At 42.1% G+C, this 25,314-nt stretch overlaps 1 protein-coding gene across 12 annotated transcripts in view; it reads right to left on the bottom strand.

The window, feature by feature from the left end:
- Window positions 1–25,314, bottom strand: part of EVL (Enah/Vasp-like) — a 147,993-nt gene that overhangs the window by 114,045 nt on the left and 8,634 nt on the right. For 2 of the 12 annotated variants that reach the window (XM_087952170.1, XM_087952171.1), the window contains exon 1: window positions 7,679–7,813. The exons of 6 other annotated variants lie outside the window; for them this stretch is intronic. In XM_087952170.1, coding sequence (XP_087808296.1) covers window positions 7,679–7,701 — 23 coding nt within the window. In that variant the 5' untranslated portion in view covers window positions 7,702–7,813. Of the gene's footprint in view, window positions 1–7,678; window positions 7,814–25,314 lie in introns of those variants that run through there. 4 more of the 12 variants (XM_087952158.1, XM_087952163.1, XM_087952157.1 and 1 more) reach the window with 2 other exon arrangements.

The following is a 25,314-nucleotide window of genomic DNA, read 5'->3' as shown; positions in this document are numbered from 1 at the left end:
ATATGTTTCCAAGAAATAGACTTATGAAAACAGTTAGCAGCAGATGATAATATTATGGTCTGATCCTAGTTAGATACTCTAGAACAGGAGTGTCAAACTAAAGGCCCAGGGCTGGAATCCGCCCACAGGGTGCTTAAATCTGGCCTGCGGGGCTGCCCTGGAAACAGCAAAGGACCGGCCTGCGGTGCCTCTGCCAATGAAAACAGAGCGCAATGCGGCCCTTCTGAGATCTGTTTTCTCTTGCAGAGGGTTGCAGGAGGCAGTTGCAGCCGAAAATGGAGCTCGAGAGCCCGTTTTCTCTGGCAGGACACTCGGGCCACTACAGGTGCCCCTGACATAAGTGATGTCAAGCTGGCCAAACCCACCCTGGCCACACCCAGCCCAGCCCCCCCAAGGTCAAGCACAACCCTGATGTGGCCCTGAATGAAATTGAGTTTGACATGTTTCACTGGCATCCTCAGAAGCAAGATGGCCTGCTACCTGTCCTGCACAACACCAATATCCTGCCCTTGAGTAGAAGAAACCAGGAATTTGATAAATTTTGTTGTTCAATTGCTAAGTTGTGTCTGTTTTTTCGCAACCTCATGGATTATGGAGGTTCCATGTCCTCCACTGTCTCTCTGAGTACAGTGCCAGTGACACTGTCTACCTATCTCATCCTCTGCCATCCCACCTATCCCATCCTCTGCCTCCAACCTTTCCCAACATCAGGATCTTTTCTAATGGGTCAGAGGTGGTCAGAGGTGGTATTCAGCCAGTTCGGACCAGTTCGGGAGAAATGGTAGTGGAAATTTTGAGTAATTCGGAGAACCGGCAAATACCACTTCTGACTGCCCCGTCCCCATCTATTCTCTGCCTCCCAAGTCCCAGCTGATCGTCTGGGTCTTCTTTTGCTGCCATGCACAGGAAAACGGAGCTGGAAAGATGTTAGTGAGGTAGGGAGGGAAGGGGGATTTTGCAGTAATCTTCCGCCAAGAGTGGGGAAGGAATGGAGATTTTACAGTATCTTCCCCTGGAGTGGGGTGGGAATGGAGATTTCACAGTATCCTTCCTCTGCCACACCCACCAAGTCACATCATGCCAACCAAGCCACGCCCACAGAACCGGTAGTAAAAAAAAATTTGAATCCCACCACTGCAATGGGTCCTCTCGCCAAAGTATTTGAGCTTCAGCTTCAGTATCTGTCCTTCCAAAGGTCAGTCAGATGATTTCCAGATAGATAGATAGATAGATAGATAGATAGATAGATAGATAGATAGATAGATAGATAGATAGATAGATAGAAAAATAGATAGGATAAAATGTACAAATCAGAAACTTGGTTGAACAAGAACTGAATAAGATCACAGCTGCTCACAATAACCAACCAGAATTCAGCACAAATAAAAATCCAATTAGGGACAAACACTCCAAAAATGACCAGTCAAAAGCCAGCATGAACAATGAACCAATCAGGAACCAACACCACTAAAAAAATAAATCAGAATTGGGCAAAAAGAACCAAACAGAAACAGCACCCACCAATCTGTACCAATCAGAAACCAACTCAATTAGAGATCAATCAGTAGTCAGGTCTTGAGAGTACAGGTAGTTCTCAGTCAATGATAGGTTGTTTTACAACAGTTTGAAGTTACAACAGACTCAAAAACGTTATTTATGACTTGTCTTCAAAGTTATGACTGCTGAACACCCATACCACATACCATGAGCATACGATCATATTTTGGACTTTTGGCAAATGGCTTGCATTTACAATTGGCAAAAATGGCAAAAAGTGACTATTGGATATTCTGGATTCACTTAACAATCATGTGGTTCATTTAATAACATGACTTACTTAATGGTGATTCGCTTAATGGCTGCAATGACTTACAACCAAAATTCCAGCCTCAATTGTGGTTGTAAGCCAAAGACTACCTGTATAAAGACAAGAACCCAATCAGTCCCTGCTGAGGGCCTGCATAACAGACCATTTTGCCTCTGAAAATGCCAGCTACAGTCACTGGTGAAATATGAAGAAATCTGTTGCTAGACCACAATTGCTAAACCCTGAAGTTCAATACTGCCCAATAAGAAATTTGTTTTGGAGTCTTATTTGTCTCTCCCTGACTGATTCAGCTTTTTTCAGTATGTCCACTTCTGAGTCCTTTCGCAACCTTGGTAAGCAAATGGAAAGACAGAAAAAATGCTATGTTTTTAGTTTGTCATTTCAAGGGCATCCTTAGGCATGCAACAGATGGTCCACAGGACTCTTAAAGATTACTGATGGCCAAAAATCTCTGTGGATTTTTTCCATGTCTGCTGGCACTCAAACCCAGTTCTGGGTGACAGCCTTTAAACACACCTACCCGGCTTGGGATATGGTGTCAATTGATTCAATCATAGATTTACACTAGTGCAAGGTAATGTGTCTATTTTGATAATAGTAGATCGTTTCACCAAGATGTCCCATTTATACTGTGTAGGGGACTCCCAACCAGGGGTAGGATTCAATTTTTTAACAACTGGTTCTGTGGGTGTGGCTTGGGTGGTGGGCGTGGCTTGGTGGTCATGTTATTGGCTGGGTGTGGCCAACTCAATATCACTCACATTGAGACACTCATCTCCTCGCCTGGCCTCTCATGACTGTGGGGATGCTGCAACAGTCCTAAGTGTGAAAAATGGTCATAAGTCACTTTTTTCAGTGCCATTGTAACTTTGAACGGTCACTCCACACAAGCAAAGTACCAGCAAAGGAGGGGAAAAAAACTCCAGAGAGGTTCCTGAGACAGGAAGTCTAGTCCTGCCAAGAATGTAATAAGGGTTAATGGAGAGGCAGTTTCTGTAAGCAACACCAGAATGTTTCTTTCCTGCCTTCCTTACAGAATTAGGCCAGTAATTTCTTTTAACAACCAGTTCTCCGAACTGCTTAGAATGTTAACAAGAGAATAGATGCGAACTGGTAGAATCCCACTCCTGCTCCCAACCCACAGACTATGGCATAGCTCTTTTTAGACAACATATTAGGATAGAGGAATGTGATGGCTCAGCAGTTAAAGACACTAAGCTTGTCAGATGGAAAGCTGACAGCCTGGGTTCAAGACCTGAGCACCATGCAATGGGATGAGCTCCTGTTACCTGCCCCAGCTCCTGCCCACCTAGCAGTTTGAAAGCATGCAAATGTGAGTAGATAAATAAATAGATAAATACCACTTTGGTGAGCAGGTCACAGTATTTCATGTGCCTTGGTGTACAGTCATACTAGTCACATGATCACAGAAATGTCTTCGGACAATGCTGGCTCCCTCAGCTAAAAATCAGAAATGAGCACTGCCCCCTAGAGTCAGACATGTTTGGACAGGGAAAACTTTTACCTTTACCTATTTAGATATAAAGGAAGAGACATTCACATAATAAAAAACAGAGGAAGCCAATTCACTTTTGGTTTTTGGAGATCCCTATTCCACTTATTAAAAGTACAGATTCACTTGTCTTCAGCTCACCACTTTCCTACTAATGGAGTGGCGTAGAAAATTAGCCAGGTAATGCAATAGTATGTAAGATATTACAGCATTTACAGCCAGGATAACTGCTGGCACTTCTCTCTTCAGCAGTATTTGCATACAACAATTCTACGCACACTCATCAACTGGCATGTCACCATTTCAAACAATGTATGGAATCCACCCAAGGGTTTTATCAACAACCACTCAGTAAGGATCTGTTCCTAGCACAGCACAGTTTCTCAGGGAACAGCAAGCAGCTCATGACCCACTGAAAGTACAATCGCTCAGGGCAAAAGGTACAAGGAAATAGCAGATGCGCATACACAAGAGGGGCCACTGATTTCAAAGATGGACATAATATGGCTTTCTACTACTTTAACCAGACCATCAAAGAAACTGGATTCTAATTTTGTGAGATCATTTAGCACCACGCAACAGGTAAACCCAATATTTTCACTGCTTTTGATGAAAGTCCACTCCTGGCTAGTCAAGGAAGTCCCTCCAAGTGCTCTGTGATCCCAGGATCCTCCACTCCTACTCCTGATTGTGGATGGGAAAGAAGAATATGAGGTGGAAACAATCTTGTTTTCAAGGAAAAGAAGAAATAGGATTTGGTATTTGTTACAGTGGAAAGGCTACTAAGAGACAGAGCATTTGTGGAAAAATGCACTCCAAAATTGGTGCGCCTTTTTCATCAGTGTTTCCCTCACAAGTCATGGCCTCTCTAGCTCCCTGATTTTCCAGACATGTCAAAGGAATAGGCGGAGTTCATGAGTGGAGTGGAAGATTACTCACAGGAGGGCCAAGGAAAAGGGGAAACCAAGGCTTCCTTGGCCCTCAGCTTCAGGCACTGAGTTTCCAAATGAAAGGGGAACATTTTTTTCTAATCCTAAACCTGTTTTGCAAGACAGGCCATTTGACTTGAAGGATATGACCTCTATTTGGACTTACATGATTGTTATCTCAATTGTTATCTATTTTCAGTTTCATTTGCATTTTATATAGAAAAAGCCACTGAATGATCAAAATCGACAACTTCAATGTGATCGAGACGCCATATAAAAGGAGAAGCAGAAAGAATTCATTAGAGGACATCATAATTTAATATCTGTACAATAACCATAGGTATGAACTGAGGTTATCTGCTTTAAAATAAATATGGTGTATTAATTATTTGATTCATTAAACAATCTGCTTTCAATGTTGTTATTTCATAGACTTCACATCATCAAATGCTGGATTCCCAAAACAAAATCCGAGATCAGAATGAAATCCATTAGCTTATTAAGATGGAAAATTGAAGAGTGTACATCTAACTGCAGAGTAGACAGATATAATGACCTCATTTGGAAGCTAGCCAAATGCTTTGGATAATCTTTACATTGTGAATATCCAAAGAGTCAGGAAACTCTGCAACACTTAGCTAACATCAACCTGTTAAGCAATACAGCAATACCTTTACACATATAATGGCACTGATTCCTTCAACTTATAAAAGTATTCCCACTTTAGTGATTTTAATCCAATACTTTCATTTCTATCGGCCATACCTGCAACTGTTATAATCTTTTTTTTTTAATGATGTTATAGTTATTTCTGAATACAGGTGGGCTCATTTCAAATGAACAGATTTGGCATCTAGAAGACAGGCACAAACACACCAAGCACAGTTTACACACCAAATCCTCAGAAATCATACACACCTCCAGTTATACTGTATATTTTGGTTTTATGTGACTTCAAACTTGCACCTTTAGAGCTACTTTCTATCCCAGCAATTAGTTTTTCAGTTAAAGGCAACACAACTGAAGGCCAATCAACAAAAATGAGAACTAGTCAAAAAAGGATGGATATTTCTTAGCCCAATTTCTAACTCTTCTGTCCCTGAATGCTTAACTCGATCAGTTCAACTAGAGGATGACTGAATAAGGCTAACCAAAGAGGATAGTAGTGCTCGTGATATCCATAGATTTAAATGTCAAACACTCCCACCCACTTAAAAACATTACAAAACATTACACTATAAATAGGATTTTCATTTTATTTAATATAATTATCATCTGAATTCCACATGTTTTTCATCTCTCAGAGGTGGAGAGTTATGGAAAATATAATCCAACTCATTTGAAATGTAACAAATGGAAAAAGGCTGTCCCATACAAGGACAGAAGAAAGATCCTTCTCTAAAACTTGCAATGAGAAGAAAAATGGAAAAATAAAAGGGTAAAGGAATGATATACTTTTATTTCAATTACATCTTCATGAATATTTGGTAATATTTGTTTTCAATAACATCAATCCTATTTAAAATGCTGTTTATGCAGTAGCAAATAATGTTTTCATTCTTAATTATGTTCAATTTAAATCAGTAATTGTACAAGTTAGAAGGGATTCTTCATTCTGGCTGACAAAGAAGTCTTTGTAGTTTAAAAACTTTCACATTCTTACGGAAGTGTAAAAATATAATTATGACATCAAATGAATGAAAAAATACTAAGCTAGTGACTATAGTGACATCAATGCTAGTTGCTTGTAGTACCTTCTAAAGACATCCAACTTTATTTTATTACCAATTCAGAATAATGGAGACAGTTTTTATATCACTTCAATGATGACTGGGTTTTATGGACGATGCTAGATGACACTACTAGTAGTTACTGAAGAAATGAGGTAGTTTCCCCAAATTAAGTCTCTTTAATTAAAAAAAATGGCATGCTACTTGCTCCAAGACAACTAGGTAAATGCTAATCTTGCTTGAGGCTATCAGCAGATAATAATGTGGTTTTGCCTTCTATATTTTGTCTAACAGACTGATCTGAGTATCATGATGAAAACCACTTTTGTATCACTGGGTCTTTATCTATGCATGATGACAACACAAAAATACAGTAAGGGTTGGTGCCTCTTATGTATTTGCAGTGTAACTTGGTGACAGTAATTGGCCCTCTTCAAGGTTTGCTAGCATTCTCATAACAATGCAGTTACAATACAGCACTGCACCGATTTCTAGTAAAATCCTTCTGTTATCAAGATGGTAATTTTCCTGTTTTTATTAAATAGCACATGTTTCTTCTTGTTTTTTATCCTAAACTCCACAAACATACTTTCACAAATTAAGAATTAGCTATGATCAATAATCTGCTAAGGATCTGAGACAAGAGCAAAGATATTACCAATATTGTATCTGACATCAAATTATGTTAATCATACTATCCTTAGAAGTAAAGTCCATACTTCCCTCTTAGACTGGTGTTCAGCTAAACAATCTGCTTTTTTATGCAAAAAGACACCAAATTAGCTTTTTACATAATGCCATAATAAAATGACATTATGACAAAACCAAATAAAATGTAAGCAACATGGAAATGTTCATTATTGATACTAGTAAGTTTCAACAAGAAATCAATGGATACATCCTAAAATAGTAAGTTAAAAAAAACCTAAATATTATAAAGTGTAATACATCCCTACATTATTTAGTTGTAGAATAAGAATAGCATTGAGTTTTGATAATTTAATAGACATTTTTAAGACTGAATAATTATCCAAAGGTACCATCACACACACAAAAAATCCACTTCTTATATTTTTTTCTACTTATCCATTATCTATTAAATATATGGTACTTTATATTTTTATACAAAATCCCTGCAGTGGTGTCTAAAGCATTTCATTTTTTACTAAGTTATATCAATGAAATCCTGCAGCAATGAAACCACAAGAAGCAGACATGTATGTGGTGCAGAAGCTCCCCAGTTTATTCCTATATGTGATGCAAGGATATTTTGCTCCTTAACTCTCAAAATCTGCATTCTTTACAGAGGAGAAGCATTTCTCATTTACCAAGGATAGCAAAGATGCCTTTTATTTTTCCTGGCTGAACACGATCTTTTTATAACTCTAGATTACACTTGCAGCTTCAGGAAGCAGCAGTGACAAAAATCCCAGTAAGGCTTAAGAAGCTATTACTCATCTATGTACTTCATCATGCAGTTAGCTATTGTTTACCTGCATCTCATCTTTGACACACCCACCTCCCAAACAGTACGGAAGAGCTGCAATTTTTAGATGAAGGCAAAAATCCCCCTTGCATATTGGAAACCTTTTGCAACCGTAAAAGCAGTCTGACATTACCCAACGGAAATATTCCAGGAACAAAAAAGCCAAGCATGCTGATGTATGAAACAGCCTACCTGAATTCTTCAAATGCATACATGGCCTAGGAAATAGGACAGAGGCCTTGAAGTCTGCAAGATAACCTTGATAAGTCTCAGGAGAAACATTTAGTTGGCCAAGCCACAGGCATCACCAAGAGCAGCAGGCTGTAAAGATTCTGGAAGAAAAGGGGTTGCAGATATTGGCCTGCAGCCTGCAGCTCAACCAGCTGCTGACAAGCAGCAGCTCGCAGGGAAAGGCGATAGAATACCATGTGATCATTCCAGCAAGTCTGACTAATGCAGCATCCTCTAATAATTCAGGCTGATATCTTTATTATTCAAGCCAATCCATGCCATACTTACTAAACCTGAAACACGCAACACTTAGCATCTTTCGTTTCATGTTGAAAAGTATGGGGTGGGGGTTTTTTTGCATTTTTTAAAATGAAAAAATGCATTTATTCACAGAAAAGAAAAATGTGGAATCAAAGAAGGTGTGAGTTCAACAGGATTCACTGAGTTACACAAACTAAAACTGCGGAATAGGATTTTATTTATATTATTTATCATAGCTATTTTATGTTAAAAAATGGCAATAAATCCCATCTACTGTACTATGTTAAATGCTTCAAATTTGCATACAACTGCATGAAAAGACAACCCAAGATACCGCTGGAAAAACTCATTTGAGCCCTTGAAAAGTTGCGGTCTCTCAGCACACTAATAGTTTATTTTTTTGTGAAACAACACTACAAGATTCAATTTCATTCATCTCTGAAACGGTGAGTGATATTTAAGGAGAATAGGAACTACAGTCCAATAGTTGTGGGGTCAAGTCTGAGAACCAGTGCATCCATCAGGATTAAGTAACCAGATGCCTTCTAAATAAATTGGTCTAGAATTTTCATAATTATTTAGCATTTAACATTGATTCAGAGGAGCCAGAGGTTTCAGTTGATAACAGGCAGACCCAATATTTTCAGGAAGCCAAATTAGCAAGAGTTTAGCCGGAAGACACAAATCAGCACTCTGGAGTAAACTATCTGATGGCTATTGATGGCTCATATGAATATCCCTACAGTTTTACCTTATCAGCTAATATTCAAGGTTGTGGTTCTAAATCTGGAAGTAATATATAACTAATATTTCCTCTCCCATCTCTTGCAGAGAGGGGGGGAGGGAGGGAGGGAAGGAGGGGGAGAGGGGATGGATAAAGGGGTAATCTGTCTACAGTAGCTTCCACCTGAGTTGGAAGATAATACAAAGTTCTGGTTCCCATGGAAGCACAAGTATAAATGCATATATGCAAAGGTTCCCCATCCTGCCGGCAGACAGTTGTACTGTAAGTATAAAGACAGTTCCTTCAGTTCTATTTCCAGCATACCTAACCAAGACATGGCTGCTCTTGATTCCTCTCATCCTGGACTGAAACTGGGGAGGTAATACCTGAACAGGGTAGAGATCAAACCTAGACAGAAGGCTGCTCTATTCCCCCCTTCAGCAAAGGCAAAATCTGATTTCTTTTCTGCAAAACTGGCACACTTAAACAGTTTTCACACTCAAAACTCAAGACAATGTATCTGAGAGGAACAGTTGAGAAATAATTCAACATAGCCCATTGCCATACAAACCCTGGGGCAGGGGTAGGATTCAAATTTCTTAACAACCAGTTCTGTGGGCGTGGCCTAATTTGTGGGTGTGGCTTGGTGGTCATGTGACAGGGTGAGCGTGGTTTGCTGACTGGGTGTCGCTTGGTGTGGCTGGGTGTGGCTTATATGTAAATATTGTAAATATTTATGTAAATATTTAAATTTTTATTTAAAAAAGAGCAACTTTTACCCAAAATCAGGCAAAGCAGGCAGGCAGATTGAGTTGCTCACAGAATCACAGATTCACTCAGAGATCTATCTTTTTGCCATCGGCTACCTGAGTCTGCACTGAAAAATAGAAGCTTCAGTCCTAAGGAAGGCTCAGCTCTGCTTTTAGATTAGCTAGAAAGCAAGAAATCCAACAATTTCCTGCTTTTTAATCTAGCTAATCTAAATCTCCTGGCACAGCAGAACAGCTGATGGTTGGGGGGGGAAAGAAAAAATAGCGACTTAGCAGGCAAGTTTGATGGCATGCACACCAGGTAAGGTGTGAGTGGGTGGTGAGGGAGGGGAGGAGCCAGCCAGTGGCACGATTTGCCGGTTCTCTGAACTGGGCAGAATTATAACAACCGGTTCTATAGAACTGGTCCGACCAGGTAGAATCCCACACCTGCCCTGGGGGCCAGGAGAGCCACTCCTGTTCTCAACCCATTGTTGCATCAAAGTGATAACCTTCCAGAACAGAGAAAGCAAAATCAGAGTATCACTATAGTATTCCCCCCCCCAGTACTAAGCAAACCTGCTCTTTCTAAAGCTCTCCAAGCCCTTTAAAAATAAGGGATGCTAGACATTTTGCTATTTTTAGCTTTCTAGTGTGTTCAATGTCTAAAACAAAGATTTGTCCGGGAAATCCCAGATGTGTGGTAACCCCACAGACATCATGCATTATCTTCCATTAATTTGTTCAAGCTGCACGAGTAGATTAAAATGGCTGGAGCTATAGTGAGACCTTCTTTGCCCTTCTGCTCCTGCCTTCCCAATGTATTTTTTTTTTTAGGCTGTGGCTATCAAAAATCACAAAAAATGTGTGGTTAATTAGCAAGATTCACATAACATGCTATTTTATTATAATATTTTTATTATTTATATTTTATTATAATATAAAATAGGGCTTGTGGTTCAAGACATTGTCTTACCCTGTTACGTGAGCCAGATCATCATATTATGGCATAGGAGCTGTGAATGTTTAACATATGTTTACTATTCAGCAAATGAAATGTTTTAAAATGCGATAGAATCAGAACAGAACAACTGGTGTGACTTGAAAAGGGCCAAACCAGCAGAGTCACATTTTGAAAAAAGCAGTGCTGACTGAGGGAAGTTGAAAGTGTCAAGAATTGAAATATGCGTCAGGCAAAAGCTTGTCTGCCTAGCAACAATACGAGCAATGTGGAACATTCTAGTTTAGCAGACAACATACAGTCAGGGGAACAAACTTTCAAACATGAGCAGCATTCATTATTAAAAGCATGGCTTTTAAAAAAAAAGAGACGGGAGGTCTGCAAAAAGAAGCCTTATTTATTTGCAAGGTATTAGAAAAGTCAAGGCATTGCAATGTGCAGAAAGAGGAAAAAGGAAAAGACTGTCTAGGAAATAATTTTGGGAATATTTCCAACATACCAACTATACCCAAAAAGCTTTGAAAGATGCTGATATTCATATAAAAATGTAGTGTCTCCATCAATCCTAAATTCACTTCCTTTGAAGTCAATTGGTTTTTTTGCTCGGAAGCCTGTTTCCGTTGACAGAGCACTTAGGCCACCACAGCCCCTCCCCTGACACGTGACATCAAGCTGGTCATGCCCCCCTGAGATCAAATGCAACTCTTATGTGTCCCTCAATTAAATAGAGTTTGACACCCCTGCTCTATTTAATCAAATATTATTGTGTTCAAGAAAATTCCTAGTCCCTTAACAAATTAAAATAATACATACGTAGACCTCAAAATCATGTTGTCAGCCAGGCAACCAGCTACTGATTTTAAAATATAATGGTGCCAAGAAATTGCACCAAACTATATATCAAATGGCATTTGAGCACAAAACTATATGTCCCAAAACACAGATTTATATTTCATCATTTTGATATTGGGAGTATACTCAGAATTGAATCTATTTTATGATAAAGTGCAGGATATATTTCTTCAATTCCAAATGTGTGCTCTGCATTTAAAAGATTGATACATTAAACAGAATAATACATTAATTAAATGTACTAAAATGTTCTATTTTTTAGTCTTTCAAAAAATCACTTTCATCAAAATGTTTTAGTAAGTCCATATAAACATTTTCACTTAACTATGCTTAAAATCACTACCTCTCTGAATCATCTATTTCATTTTTCTTTCTTTTTTTCTTTTTTTGGACATTCACCAATTTCTTCTATCTTTTTCTTCCCAATGTTCTCAACATCACTCCAGGCTCATCACCAAATCAGTTTTCCAAATACTCAACCAATGGCATTTTCTTGTCAACCTTGCTGCAGTAGTCTAGCCATAGTTGACGAAACACGAATCACTGTTGTAAATGGTAATTCTGAGGACCCCTAATTTGTATACGGAGGAGGGTAAACCCACCCTGAGTCAATGGAAGGGGGTGGACCTAATCAGATCACTCATCTATAAACAGCAGCTGCATTTCACAGCCTCCAAATCTTGCATCAGCACCCATGGCCTGGCATGGGATGGTGATGTATAATTGAATATGATGAAATACTGAAATATCTCACCCCCAACATGGCATATGTCTTCTTCTAGTAGTTTTACCTAGACCTGTGATCGCAAACCTATGCCACATGTGCCGGAAGTGGCACACAGAGCCATTTCCCCTAGCATGCGAGACCTCGCCTGGAAGAGCCCCGTTGCACATGTGTGCTTGCTGCTGCCTCCCAACAGCTGATTGTCAGGTATCTTGTGTGCATGCATGAGGGGCGGGGGTGTTCAGGAGACATGCATGTGCAGAGATGTGCAACGCATGCTGGGGTCATGAGCGCATGCGCAGAGATGCACGTTGCATGGAGGGATCGTGTGCACATGCACAAATGGATGGTGCGCAGGAGTGATTGCATGCACATGTGCAGAGATGTGCAGCATGGAGTGATCATGTACACATGCGCAGACATGTGGTGTGTGACAAGGGGAATTGTGCACGCATGCGCAGATGTGCAGTGCTGCAAGGGGATCGCACGCACAGGTGCAGGGGGTGTGGTGGGTGCCCAGCACGCATTGCCTTCTGGGTGCTGGCACGCGAGCGCGAGCACACGAGCCACGCATGCAATTATCAGCACAGGAGCCGAAAAAGTTTTGCCACCATTGACCTAGACGTTCAAGAGCATAGAGCACAACACAATAGGGCAGCCATGGTCTCTTCTCTCCTGCACACCAACTGGTATCATACACTCATCTAGGAGATAAACCACTGAAATCACCTCCAACTCCAACTTTAGCTCTAACCCCAATCTGTCTAGCAAGATGTTATTATTGATATTATCAAACTTCATTCAAATGACCTCCAACAGGTATATCAGACTGAAGATTACTCTGTGAAAGTAGAGCCAACAGCCACAGCAAAGATCAAGGAATAGGTGATATGGAACCTCTCCAGATAAGATGACAGGAGATTGCCCATCAGTGGTCTCCAGGGCTGCTCCTCACAAGGAGATTGCAGAACAGAGATCATCCGTGAATTTCAGCACCAGGAAAAAAACAGGATTAGCTATTTTGCTTGCAACCTCAATGAAGATTTTTAAACACTAATTTCGCAAACCTCACCCGACTTTCAGAAAAACAAGTTTGAAAATGCTGGGTAATTCTGCCTTCAATCCTGGATTTAAAAAAAAATTGTGTCATAAACTTAAAAATTTAAAGAATGTGAAATAAATAGCAAAAAGCTAAGGATTTTTATATCAAAGTTATACATGGATGAGGAGTCCAAATAAAACTGGAATATTGTAACAATTTACAACAGGATATTAGGATTAATTACAAAGTACAAACAACTCCTCCTGGGAAATAGATCCTATCTGGTTTTTACAAGACAAAACTAAGGTAAGCAATTTCATTGACCCTAGAGAGGACTAAAATTTTTAGATAAAGTTTTACAAGCCTCTAAAATGTTGCAAAATAATACTGTATAACAATGAAAATAGTGAAGGAACTGTTTAAAGAATGAAATCAGAAAATACTTCTAAGATTTGTTTACAGATAAGATATGAGATATGGGATGAAGAGATGTTTCTAACTTTAAAGAGGGTGACAAGTTACTAAATTTGTTTATACTTGTGATGAAGGATGCTTTTTCTCCATCCCTATTCCTTCTATGGGCTAAGAAATCTCTTTTCTGTTTGTTATCCAGGCAGTGGCTCTTCCTCTTGTCTTCTTACCAGTCTTACACCACTTCTGTGATGTCACCATATTATAAATCATATCCAGAGGCAACATGAAATGTATCTCTCTCACCAAAAAATATAAGGTTGTACATTAAAAAAAAAGTGATACCAATGTGGTTTATGCAATGTACTACATATGAAATATATTATGTATGTAAAACTGAGAGAGCCAGTTTGGTCTAGTAGTTAAGGCACCAGGCTAGAAACCAGGAGATTGTGAGTTCTAGTACCCCCTTAGACATGAAAGCCAGCTAAGAAACTTTGAGTAAGTCACCCTCTCTCATGATGTCAGGCTCAGGTAACAAGCCACTAAGTCAATTCATGTCACAAGCAATAATGGATCAATATTTTTTTTGATCCAAAAAAAAAAAAAAGTGGGCCCTGTGCTTGTGAGAAAATGCTAAAAAGAAAGGAAAATATATGGAAAATTGACCTCAAGCCTTTTGTTATAATTGGTTAGAGTTAGACAAAAGGGCGAGTGGAGGTTGTGCTGAAACTCCTTGGACTTCAATATACAGCACTGCCTTGACAGTAGCAGTGGCACAAGATTTTATGAATTCAGTTTGTTTAATTCAGATATTTTCCAAGCCAAGCACATAAAAATCATCAATCTTTTCTTTCTTTTTTTTCTTCCTGGACATTTTGGAATTTTTGGATTTGATGATGTTTAGTTTTTTCTTCCTTATTTATTTTTTTATTTATGGTTTTGAAATGTAATAAAATCATATTAAAAAAAGAAAACAGCAAAGAAAGAAAACAGTAAAAGCCAGGTGAAAGAATGAGAGAAGAACAAGTCTTTCTCGGTTTCATTTCATTATCAGAACAAGGTCTCTGATGAGGATTGGTGGGCTCTAGTTCCCTGTGTTATATTGATCAATATAATGATGCTTGGAAGGACACAGGTACCCAGTGACATTTTTAAACACTATAAAATTACAATGGCACTGAAAAAAGTGACTTATGACTGTTTTTCACACAACTCTTACAGCATCCCCAGGGTCACGTGATCAGAATTCATATCGAATATTTATGACCATTGCAATGTCTTGGGGTATGTGATCACCTTTTGAGGCATTTATTTATTTATTTATTTGGTCAAATGCTTACAATATAATAGAAATAAGAATAAGCATAAGTTTAAATATAAGAAATAGAAGTAATAATTGGGACAATAGGACAGGGATGGTAGGCATGATTGTGCAGTTATGCATGCCCCTTACAGACCTCTTAGGAATGGGTTGAGGTCAATAGAGGTTAGTTTGAGGGTAAAGGAGTGGGGGTTTGAGCAGGTGACAATAGAATCAGGTAGTGAGTTCCAGACATTGACCACACTGTTGCTGAAATTGTACTTCCTGTGTTCTGTACAATCATTTACATACTTGTAAATGCCGCACGGTGAGTGGTCAAGACGCACGGCGAGCTGATTGGCCGAGCGAGCCGCACTGATTGGCCCGCCACGAATCTCCCGTGATTGGTGGAAACTAATCACGGGAGATTCAAAGTGGTGCCATTGGCCGCGGCCAAGGAATAAAAGCCGCCGCTTTTCCCTTTTCGAGCCAAGCCGATCTCGGAGCAAATAAAGAGCTGAAACTAAGTCACTGGCTCCGAGTCTCTTTTCCGCGATGGACACGACACTGGCGACGAGGATGGGATTCCAAGCCTGATTCCCCTCGAACACGTGTCCGGAGGAAACGAGACCGACAAGATGGCCAGCATCGCACCGCCAGCGCCGTTCAACCCAGCTACGGAGGATTGGGAATCATACACCGACCGATTCCTGATGTTCCTCAAAAGTAGCAACCTAAAGGACGCGAATGGGCAGAAGAAAAGAGCCGTCTTTCTAACACACTGCGGGCCCGCGGTGTTTAAGATGGCGAAAGCCCTCGTGAAACCCAAAGACGTAAAGACGATGGACTGGGCCGATCTCGAGCCGTTGCTCCGAAACCACTATGCCCCCGCCGTGCCCACCCTCATCAGGCGGCACGACTTCTACCGGCGGGACCAGAGAGCGGGCGAGAGCATCAGCGATTTCGTGGCTGATCTACGAAATCTCGGGGGCATGTGTGGGTTTACGGACATGGACGAGGCGCTCCGAGATCGCATCGTCCTGGGGCTCAGAGATCCGGTCCTACAAAGCCGACTGATGGCCAAAGGCGACATCGCCCTCACCGACGTTCTCGCAGACGCCACCGCAGCCGAAGCAACCCGGAAATCGGTGGCTCGATTGCGGAGACCCACCGCGACCACCAAGGCAGGCACGGCAACCGAGACGCAAGCCACCGGGAGACCACCACCACACACCATGGTGACCTCGACTCCGTTTCCGACACCACAGACGAGGAAGAGGACATCCATCAGCTCCAGACGGAACGAGACCGGCGCGATCGGCGGGGTCGTAAGTCGGGACCCCAATGCGCTGGGTGCGGGGGCGACCACCCTCGGTCAGAGTGCTGATTTTTCGACGCGATATGCCGGCACTGCGATAAAAGAGGCCACATCGCCAGAGTCTGGTGGCTTAAGAAAAACTACAGCCCCAGGCGGAGAGACAACAGCAACCGGAGACGAGACGGCACCCCCCCCCCAGGCCCAGAGACTGCCAATCCGAAAATCGTTGGAGCAGAGACGGACGGGGCCGCTGAAACGGCCAGAACCGGCAGAGAGAGGAAACCCATCAGACGGTCGTCATCGGCCATTCATCCAGCGCAGATGCCCGGAAGGTATGTGTGGAACTGAGCATCGAGGGCAAGCCATGCAAAATGGAGGTGGACTCCGGATCCCACCTCTCCATGGTTGCATGGCGGGAAATCAAGCGCCTGGTGCCCAAAATCCAAAGAAAGGGACTGGAAAGCCAGAGACTAATCCTCAAGGACTACCAAGGCAATCGCATCCCGGTAGTCGGAACAGGACAGTTCGAAATAACTTTCAAGGGGCGAAAAGCAAGGCTCCCGTTGACGATCGTGGACCGAGACCGGCCCAGCCTTTTAGGACTGCAATGGTTCGCGCCACTCGGAATCGAAGTGACGGGCATCGATCACATTGGGGAGGCCGACTGGGAAGAACAACTCGCAAGGGACTTCCAGGAAGTGTTCGACGGCACCCTAGGCAAGTACCGAGGGCCCCCTATTTCCTTCAGCCTAGACCCCAGCGTTCCCCCAAGACGCCTAAAACCACGGCGGGTACCCTTCGCACTCTGGCCCAAGATCGATGAGCAAATAGACAAGCTCGTCAATCAAGGGGTTCTCGAACCAATTGACCACGCCCGGTGGGAGACCCCCATAGTCACCCCAGTCAAGCCCGATGGGTCGGTGAGAATCTGTGGGGACTATAAGGCCACCCTCAACTGCGCATTACAACGGAGCGCCTACCCCGTTCCAGTAGTGCAGCATCTCCTACACTCACTGGGGGGAGGCAAGGTTTTTGCGAAACTCGACCTGGCGCAAGCATACCAACAACTGCCGGTCGATGCAGAAACCGCCGAGGCGCAAACCATAGTAACCCACCGGGGGGCCTTCCACTGTAAGAGACTCCAGTTTGGAGTCAGTGTGGCACCAGGAATATTCCAGAGCCTCATGGAGAGACTCCTGCAAGGAATCAAGGGGGTGGTGCCCTACTTCGACGACGTACTGGTGTCAGCAGCAAACCAAAAAGAATTGGAGGGTCGCCTGAGGGAGGTCCTAACGAAATTCAAAAATGCGGGGCTGAAGGTTAAAAAGGAAAAATGCCAATTACATACCGAGAGGGTCGAATTCCTAGGGTACCTGTTAGATCGGCACGGAATTCACCCAACCGAAAAAAAAATCAGAGCAATCAAGGAAGCCCCCAGGCCGAAGAATAAAACGGAACTACAGGCATTTCTAGGGCTGCTTAATTTCTATAATGTTTTCCTGCCACAGAAGGCGACCGCGGCGGAGCCTTTGCATAGGCTCTTGGACAAGGCGGCCCCGTGGACTTGGGGGAAACCCGAGGAGGCCGCCTTCAACAAAACCAAGGACCTACTCACCTCGGATGCTGTCCTCATCCAATACAACGAGACCCTACTGCTACCTGTCACATGCGACGCATCACCCTTCGGCGTCGGCGCCGTCCTCAGCCACACTCACCAACGGAAAAGAAGCACCCATCGCTTTTTTCTCAAGAACCCTCACCAAACCGGAAAGAAACTACAGCCAGCTGGACAAGGAGGCTCTGGCTATCGTTGCCGCCGTAAAAAGATTCCACGAATACATCTACGGCCGGACGTTCACCATCGTCACTGACCACAAGCCGCTGCTGGGAATCCTGGCAGGAAACAGGGCTACCCCGAACATTCTATCTCCAAGAATGACAAGGTGGTCCGAATTCCTTGCTGCCTACAGTTACCGGCTCACACACCGACCCGGTAAGACAATCGCCCACGCAGATGCCCTGAGCCGCACGCCGCTACCTGACTTGGACACCGACCCAGCACCCACAACGACCACCCTTAGCATAGAGACTCTGCCCGATCTACCCGTAACCACGTCAGACATTGCCCGCGAAACTAATAAAGACAAATGTCTGGCGCGAGTGTTACATTGGGTAGAGAAGGGGTGGCCCGAAAAAGACGTCGACGAAACATTCAGGACATTCCGGAACCGGCAAACAGAACTGTCATTACAAAAAGGTTGTTTACTTTGGGGGATAGGGTTGTCATTCCGGAAAAATTACAGGGAAGGTATTGGAATTGCTGCATGAGGGACACCCAGGCATCGTGCGGACTAAAGCCTTGGCCAGAAGCTACGCATGGTGGCCAGGGATAGACAAACGGATCGAGGCTTGGGTGGCAGCATGCAGCCGATGCCAGGAAACCAGGCCTAGCCCCCCTGCCGCCCCAATCCTGGAATGGGAAACCCCCAGGGGACCATGGTCCAGGATTCACATAGACTTTGCCAGACCCACGAAAGGGCACACCTTCCTCATTACGGTAGATGCTTACTCCAACTGGTTGGAGGTAAGCAACATGAAAACTACCACCATGGAGGCCGTTACCAAAGAACTCAGCAAGCTGTTCGCAACCCACGGCCTCCCAGACGTCATCGTATCCGACAATGGGCCCCAATTTCGAAAAATTCCTAGCAGAGCGGGGGATATGACATGCATTGACAGCGCCGGCACATCCGGCGGCGAACGGGAAGGCGGAACGAATGGTTCAATTTACAAAAAAAAACAATCCAGAAAATAGAAAACGGGGAAATCCAAGAAAAAATAAATAAAATACTTTTGATACAACACATAACCCCGAACACAACAACTAACAAAAGCCCGGCAGAATTATTAATGGGGAGGAAATTAAGGTCCCCATTAGACAGACTGCACCCCACATACAACCCAGAAAAACCCCCAAACTCCTCAAGCAAAGACCGAAAATTTAAACCAGGCGACACAGTATACGCAAGGAACCTTACCGGGGACCCACTTTGGATACCAGCAACCGTAACCCAAGTGACAGGTCCCCACTCGTACCGTTTACAGACAACCGACGGACGAGCATGGAAACGACACATCGACCAATTAAGGTCAAGAACAACCACAGGAAACACAACCGACACGCAAACAGACACAGACACATACCCAGAAAAAGAAGGGGACCCCCCCCAACACAAACCAAGAGGGGAGGGAAGACCCCAAGAACCAACCCACACCAGAAGGAAACTGGGAACACTCACCAACAAGCAGCCAGCTCGAAGCCTCACCAGGAAGAAGCAGCCAGGCCAGCTCAACCAGCCCAGAAAGACCAGGCGGGAGTGGCAACAACCGCAGCTCAACCAGCCCAGGGAGACCGGGAGGGAGCTGCGACGAAAGGCCCGGCTCACCCTTCCAGACGGTTCCATCGACGAGGCAGAGAGCAACACAGAACCCGACCGAACCGGCCGAGAGCCAAGTACCAACTAACCTGCGCAGGTCAAATAGACAAGTACGAAGCCCCGCCTACTTACGAGGCTACGTTACGTAGGACCATACCAAGAGGGGAGGGGTGTTCTGTACAATCATTTACATACTTGTAAACGCCGCACGGTGAGTGGTCAAGACGCACGGCGAGCTGATTGGCCGAGCGAGCCACACTGATTGGCCCACCACGAATCTCCTGCGATTGGTGGAAACTAATCGCGGGAGATTCAAAGCGGTGCCATTGGCTGTGGCCGCGGCGGCCAAGGAATAAAAGCCGCCGCTTTTCCCTTTTCGAGCCGAGCCGATCTCGGAGCAAATAAAGGGCTGAAACTAAGTCACTGGCTCAATCTCTTTTCCACGACGGACACGACATCCTGCAATCAAGTTTGGAGTGGTTTGCATTAAGTTTATATCAGTTGTGTGCTCTTGTGTTGTTGTAGTTAAAGCTGAAATATTCATTAACTGGTAAGCCCTTCTGATAAGCAAAGTCAATGGGGAAGCTAGATTCACTTAACAACGGCAGTGACTCACTAAACAAAAGTAGCAAGAAATATCATAAAATGAGGTAAAACTCATTTAACAAATGTCTCACTTAATAACCGAAAATTTGGGCTTAATTGTGGTTGTAAGTCAAGGAGTACATGTACTGTATTCCAAACACATGGAGGGAACTAAAATAAGAAAGTGATTTAAACCACTGTATCATCTTCTCTGTTTCAGCAAATATTACATTTTCTCATTCATCTTTTTGTGTGATGAGAAATACAATTGTAGTAAATTGTAGTAAATTGCCTTTCACAAAGTCAGAAAATGGATTTTAGAAAAATCAGTAACCCATTCCCATGTAGTAAGAAATTATTCAAATATATATTTAAAGAATGCATATTATGGATCATGACTGAAAAAAGTTGATTCTCATTTCCAATTGTTTTGAATGTATCACTCCCACATATAAAAATGTGCATCAGAAGCAGTGTACAAATAATGAATTAAAATAAAAAATAGCTGCCCTCATACTTTAATTAATATGACTTTCCTCAAAAAGACTTTGAAATAATACCTGATAATTTACCATCATTTACTGTCAGTGCTGAAATGTGGCATTAGCTTTTCATGTGATTTTAATGCCAGGGAGAACAATAATTATAATAATCTATTCCGACACAGACATTGTTTAATAACAAAAGTCAGGTTGAAAATATTTCAGAGGTGTATCAAAAGTTCAATTTTTACTAATCACAAAAGCTTAAAAATAACCACACTGGCTGAATTCATCAAATGAACCATGTTATGTTTAGCCATAACAAGTCCATTGAAACACAATGCTATGATGATTAATCAGTTAATAGTAAAACCAAGTAACAGGGACTTTAATACATTCTGAACCCCAGAACCATGTACACATATTTTTAAAGCTTTGCAAAAGGCCAATAGTGTTGATGCCTCTCTAATTTCTAAAGAGAACCTCATCCTCAAACCTTGGGTTGAACTCCGCCTGAAAGGATCTAGATCAGTGGCCCTCAACCTTTTGGACACCAGGGACTGGTTCCATGGAGATAATTTTTTCCTCAGACCGAAGGGAGCATGGTTTCGCATGCTGCCTGCATCCCACAGATGGGGCTTCGTTTGTTTGCATGGCTCGGTTTCTGGCATGCTGTAACCTGGTGCCGATCCACGGACCAGGGGTTTGGGGCCCCTGATCTAGATTACCCACTTCATCCAAAATCCTCTGCAGCTGCCATGCAACCACTCTCTCCCCCATCTTCCCTAAGAAGGGAATATTGGAAACTGGACAAAAACTGTTTAGCTTCATTGGATCAAGCAATAGTCCTTTCAGGAATGGCACACCACAGCCTCTGTGATGACCCGTAGTCTCTCAAAATAACCCCAAACCCAAAACATATATTAAAGTCCGGTAAAGCCTTCAACTTAACTTCACTGTTTTATTAGGCACAGTTTAAAGTCACAAAAGTAAATAATGAGGCAAACAGAAAACCAAAACAAACCGCATTGATGAGAGTTCCGAAGCAAGCCAAGATAACTAATCATAAACTCCAGGAAAATAACTGAGAAAAGTCCATGGGAAGAACGCCAGCAAAGATAAACCTCTTTCAAGGTGAACACTAAATTGACTCCTGCAAATTCTAACTGCGCAGTTGCAAACTTATATACATAGCTCCCACCTGCAAGCCACGAGGAGGATCATGGTAATCTCCTCTTGAGTAGGCCTTGCTTTTCCCTGATCCTCTCCTCCCTGAGTGACCTAGGATGGATAGGGGATGGGCCTGGATCCTCCTCTGACTGCTCAGCCGGCCTCTGCCCCTTCCCAGCCTCCTCTACCACCTCTGGAGCCATACTCCCACTCCCTGTTGGCTGTTCCTCTTCTTCCTCAGAGTCAGTCTCCACCAGGGGCATGACAGCCTCCTTAAGAAACAAATAAATACAATAAATTAAAAAGAAATAAAACAAGTTAGTTATTTTACCATCAATGCCCCCCAAAATCACAATAAAACAAAAACCTTCTGGTTTTCAACAATAGGAACAGTTCTCTATTGAAACAAAGTGGAAATAAATTCAACATAAGAGAAATATTTTCTTGGCTTTTAAAAAATCTCTGTACTTGAATGCCAAACCAATGTTTTAATCTCTAGAACTAATCTTATAGCATTAGCTAATTTCATTATTGCTCTCAGTAATATAGTTCAATTCTGACCAAAAAAAATTCTATTTTACTATTCACTTCTGAACAGCTCACAAACCAAATATAGCCACTTGATAAGACAATTTATTGACAATAAAAAGGGCTTATTCTCATTTCTTTTACAATTACTTTACCATAGGTTTTTGACAATGTTTTTTTAAAAGGCCTGTTGCTGCCTCTCAATGGCAACTTTTGTAATAGTTTATTAGCAAGTGTACCCACATATCCATAGACAAATGCCACCTTCTTTTGGATTGCCAGGTATGAAAACCTAAAAGGCATTCAAGTTTTCAAAGTTCAGTTGAAGGATACATATATATTTATATATCAATCACCCATCACAGGGAATAATTAAACAACAAACACATCTCAATCCTTCATTTTAATAATGTTTCTATGATATGAAATGATTACCTTAGTATAGACTTTCCCCAACTTCTTCAGAATTCCTGGCCCACTTCCATCACATACCAACAGCAGCTGGGATTCCAGTAAAACTTGTTTTGACATAAAAGTAGATCAATTAAGCCCAAAATTTCTGTTGCTAAGTGAGGTTCCCCCCTCCCCCCATTTTATGACCTTTCTTGCCACAATTGTTGATTGAATCATTGCAGTTATTAAGGTAGTAACATGGTTAAAAGCGAATCTGGCTTCCACATTGACTTTGCTTGTCAGAAGATCACAAAAAGTGATCTCATGATCCCTGGGACACTGCAACCTTCAACAATATGAGTCAGTTGTCAAGCATCTGAATTTTGAACAGGCAATCATGGGGATGCTGCAACAGTCATAAGTGTGAAAAACAGTCATAAGTGACTTTTTCCAGTGCCGTTGTAACTTCAAATGGTCAGTAAACAAATTGTTGTAAATTGAGGACTACCTGTATCTTGTTCCTTATTCATCAAATCAGGACCTTCATAGCATCTTTGACCCTACATAAGGTATTCTACCGGTTCGGCCCAGTTCTGGCGAGCCGGTAGCAGTGATAAGCGGCAGAGACCGAACCGCTTCTCTCCACCACTAAGCTGTTGGGCCCACCCGGGCTCCCATACTCACCTTTATCTGCTGAATTTGAAGCGAGCTGTTTTGTGTGGCACAGAATAGTGCCGTGCGGCAGCTGCTGAAGTAACCAGGATCATGCAAGCTTGCAGGAGGCGAGTTAGAATGCCTCTGCGCCTGCACAAAGTGCGCATTTGGAACATGCATGCACGCAAAGGCGTGCACGCGCAAAGCGTGCCCACCAAGCCACGCCACCGAACCGGTGGCAAAATATTTGAATCCCACCACTGATAAGGTGACAATGTATTGTGAGCATTATCCACATATTGATAATCTTATCTCAAACAATTAACAACTTTCCGAAAGGTTTCATGTAGATGTTGGAAGCCACCCAGAGTTTGATACAAAATAGGCAACTGTATAAATGTTTTAAATAAATGTTAAGCACAATGAGGCAGGACATAATAGTCCTTGGTGGTGCCCTATAAGGAGCCAGACAGACCATTCCTCTCCTTCATACACTGTATTCTGCTGAGGAAGTAGCAGAAGTAATGCAGAACAGTGCTTCCTACATCCAAACATCACTAGAGTTCTTGAAAAACATGATGGCTGATGGTGTAGAATGCTGCCAAAAGCTCCAGTAGAATCAGAAGAGGTGCAATCCAGGTATCCAGGTACCAACACTGTCTCTTCTGCTACATACACTTCCACTTTCTTAATCTCTACAATTTTAAGAGACTCTCAAAGCATCACAAAGACAATATCAGACTCATCTCAAAAGATTATGTCCATAGGGTAGTTTAATCCAGAACAATTGTTAGCAACTTTGTCGGCAAAGAATTTCACATGTCACATCTGTCTCCTGAAAGATATTCTTATTTAAAGTAATACATCTTCAGATAAAGAACACCAATGGGCACAATGAATCTGAAGAGATAATCATGATTTTCCATTTTTATCATCATGCTATATTTCTGAATATGGATATACAATCATGTTTAGTCAGATTCTTTGTTTTTTCCCCCCACTGTTGTCCTCAGTGTCTAGTCATCATTCTGTGCCCATCACCTCCAAATTCCAGAATACAAATAGATTAATGGCACAAAACACTCAGGAAACAATTAATAATAGTAACAACAATACTACTAGTGGTAAACAGGATTGAAAATAAATAGGCAATATTAGTTAATATCAGAGTTTCAATGTTTAATGATTTTTCAAGAGATCAATTGGTTAATGATTGATTCCATGACTTTGCACGTGACACAACATAGTGAGATTGGTCTGTAGTTTTCAACCAGGCTGGGGTCACCTTTTTTGAAGATAGGGATGACCACAGCTAAGGACCATAGGTTTGGTAAGGAGCTGGTTCTGAATATTTTCTGTATTCTTACTCATGTTTATACTTATACCTATTATTTTGAAAGCGATTGACTAATCAAAATAAATAAAAAATAAAAACAAGTCAGATGATTTTCCAATACAAACTAGGAGTTTTCTAATTGCAATTACTCTCTCCCTAACAGCACAATTGCATGCAAAATGCTTCCTATCAAAATTTTCTGAAAAACCGAGGTCTCTATTATAGAGACTTGGCATCCTAGAAGTCTTTATGCAAACATGTTTGGCAAGCACCAAGTCAGTATAGAGTGTTCCAAAGCCAAAGAAAAGGGATCCACCCTCCAGCGAGATGATAATCTTTAACCACAAATTTGGATCTTCTGTGCCTTCAGATGCATATACTGGCAAAACTAGACTTTGCATCAGTTATGTGAATTCAATTAATGAGCATATTATGAGCATAAAAACAAAAAACCCTCCAGCAAAATCATGAAGAAGGAAGTTTAGCCAGTTTTGCTTGTACCTTCTACCTTAAAATAAATAGATATTAACGTCACACAAAATATCATAATCTGTTTCTACCATCTAAAGCAGGGGTGTCAAACACATGTCATCACGGTGGCATCATGTGACATATTGGGACTTTTTCCCCCTTCACTAAACCGGGCGTGGGCATGGCCAGCGCATGA

Source organism: Notechis scutatus, chromosome 1 (assembly GCF_049901735.1).
Source record: "Notechis scutatus isolate UNSWTSFEM ecotype Mainland chromosome 1, rNotScu1.2, whole genome shotgun sequence".
NCBI lineage: Eukaryota > Metazoa > Chordata > Lepidosauria > Squamata > Elapidae > Notechis > Notechis scutatus.
Note: the sequence above shows the minus strand (reverse complement) of the source record. Positions and strands in the feature narration are given on the sequence as shown.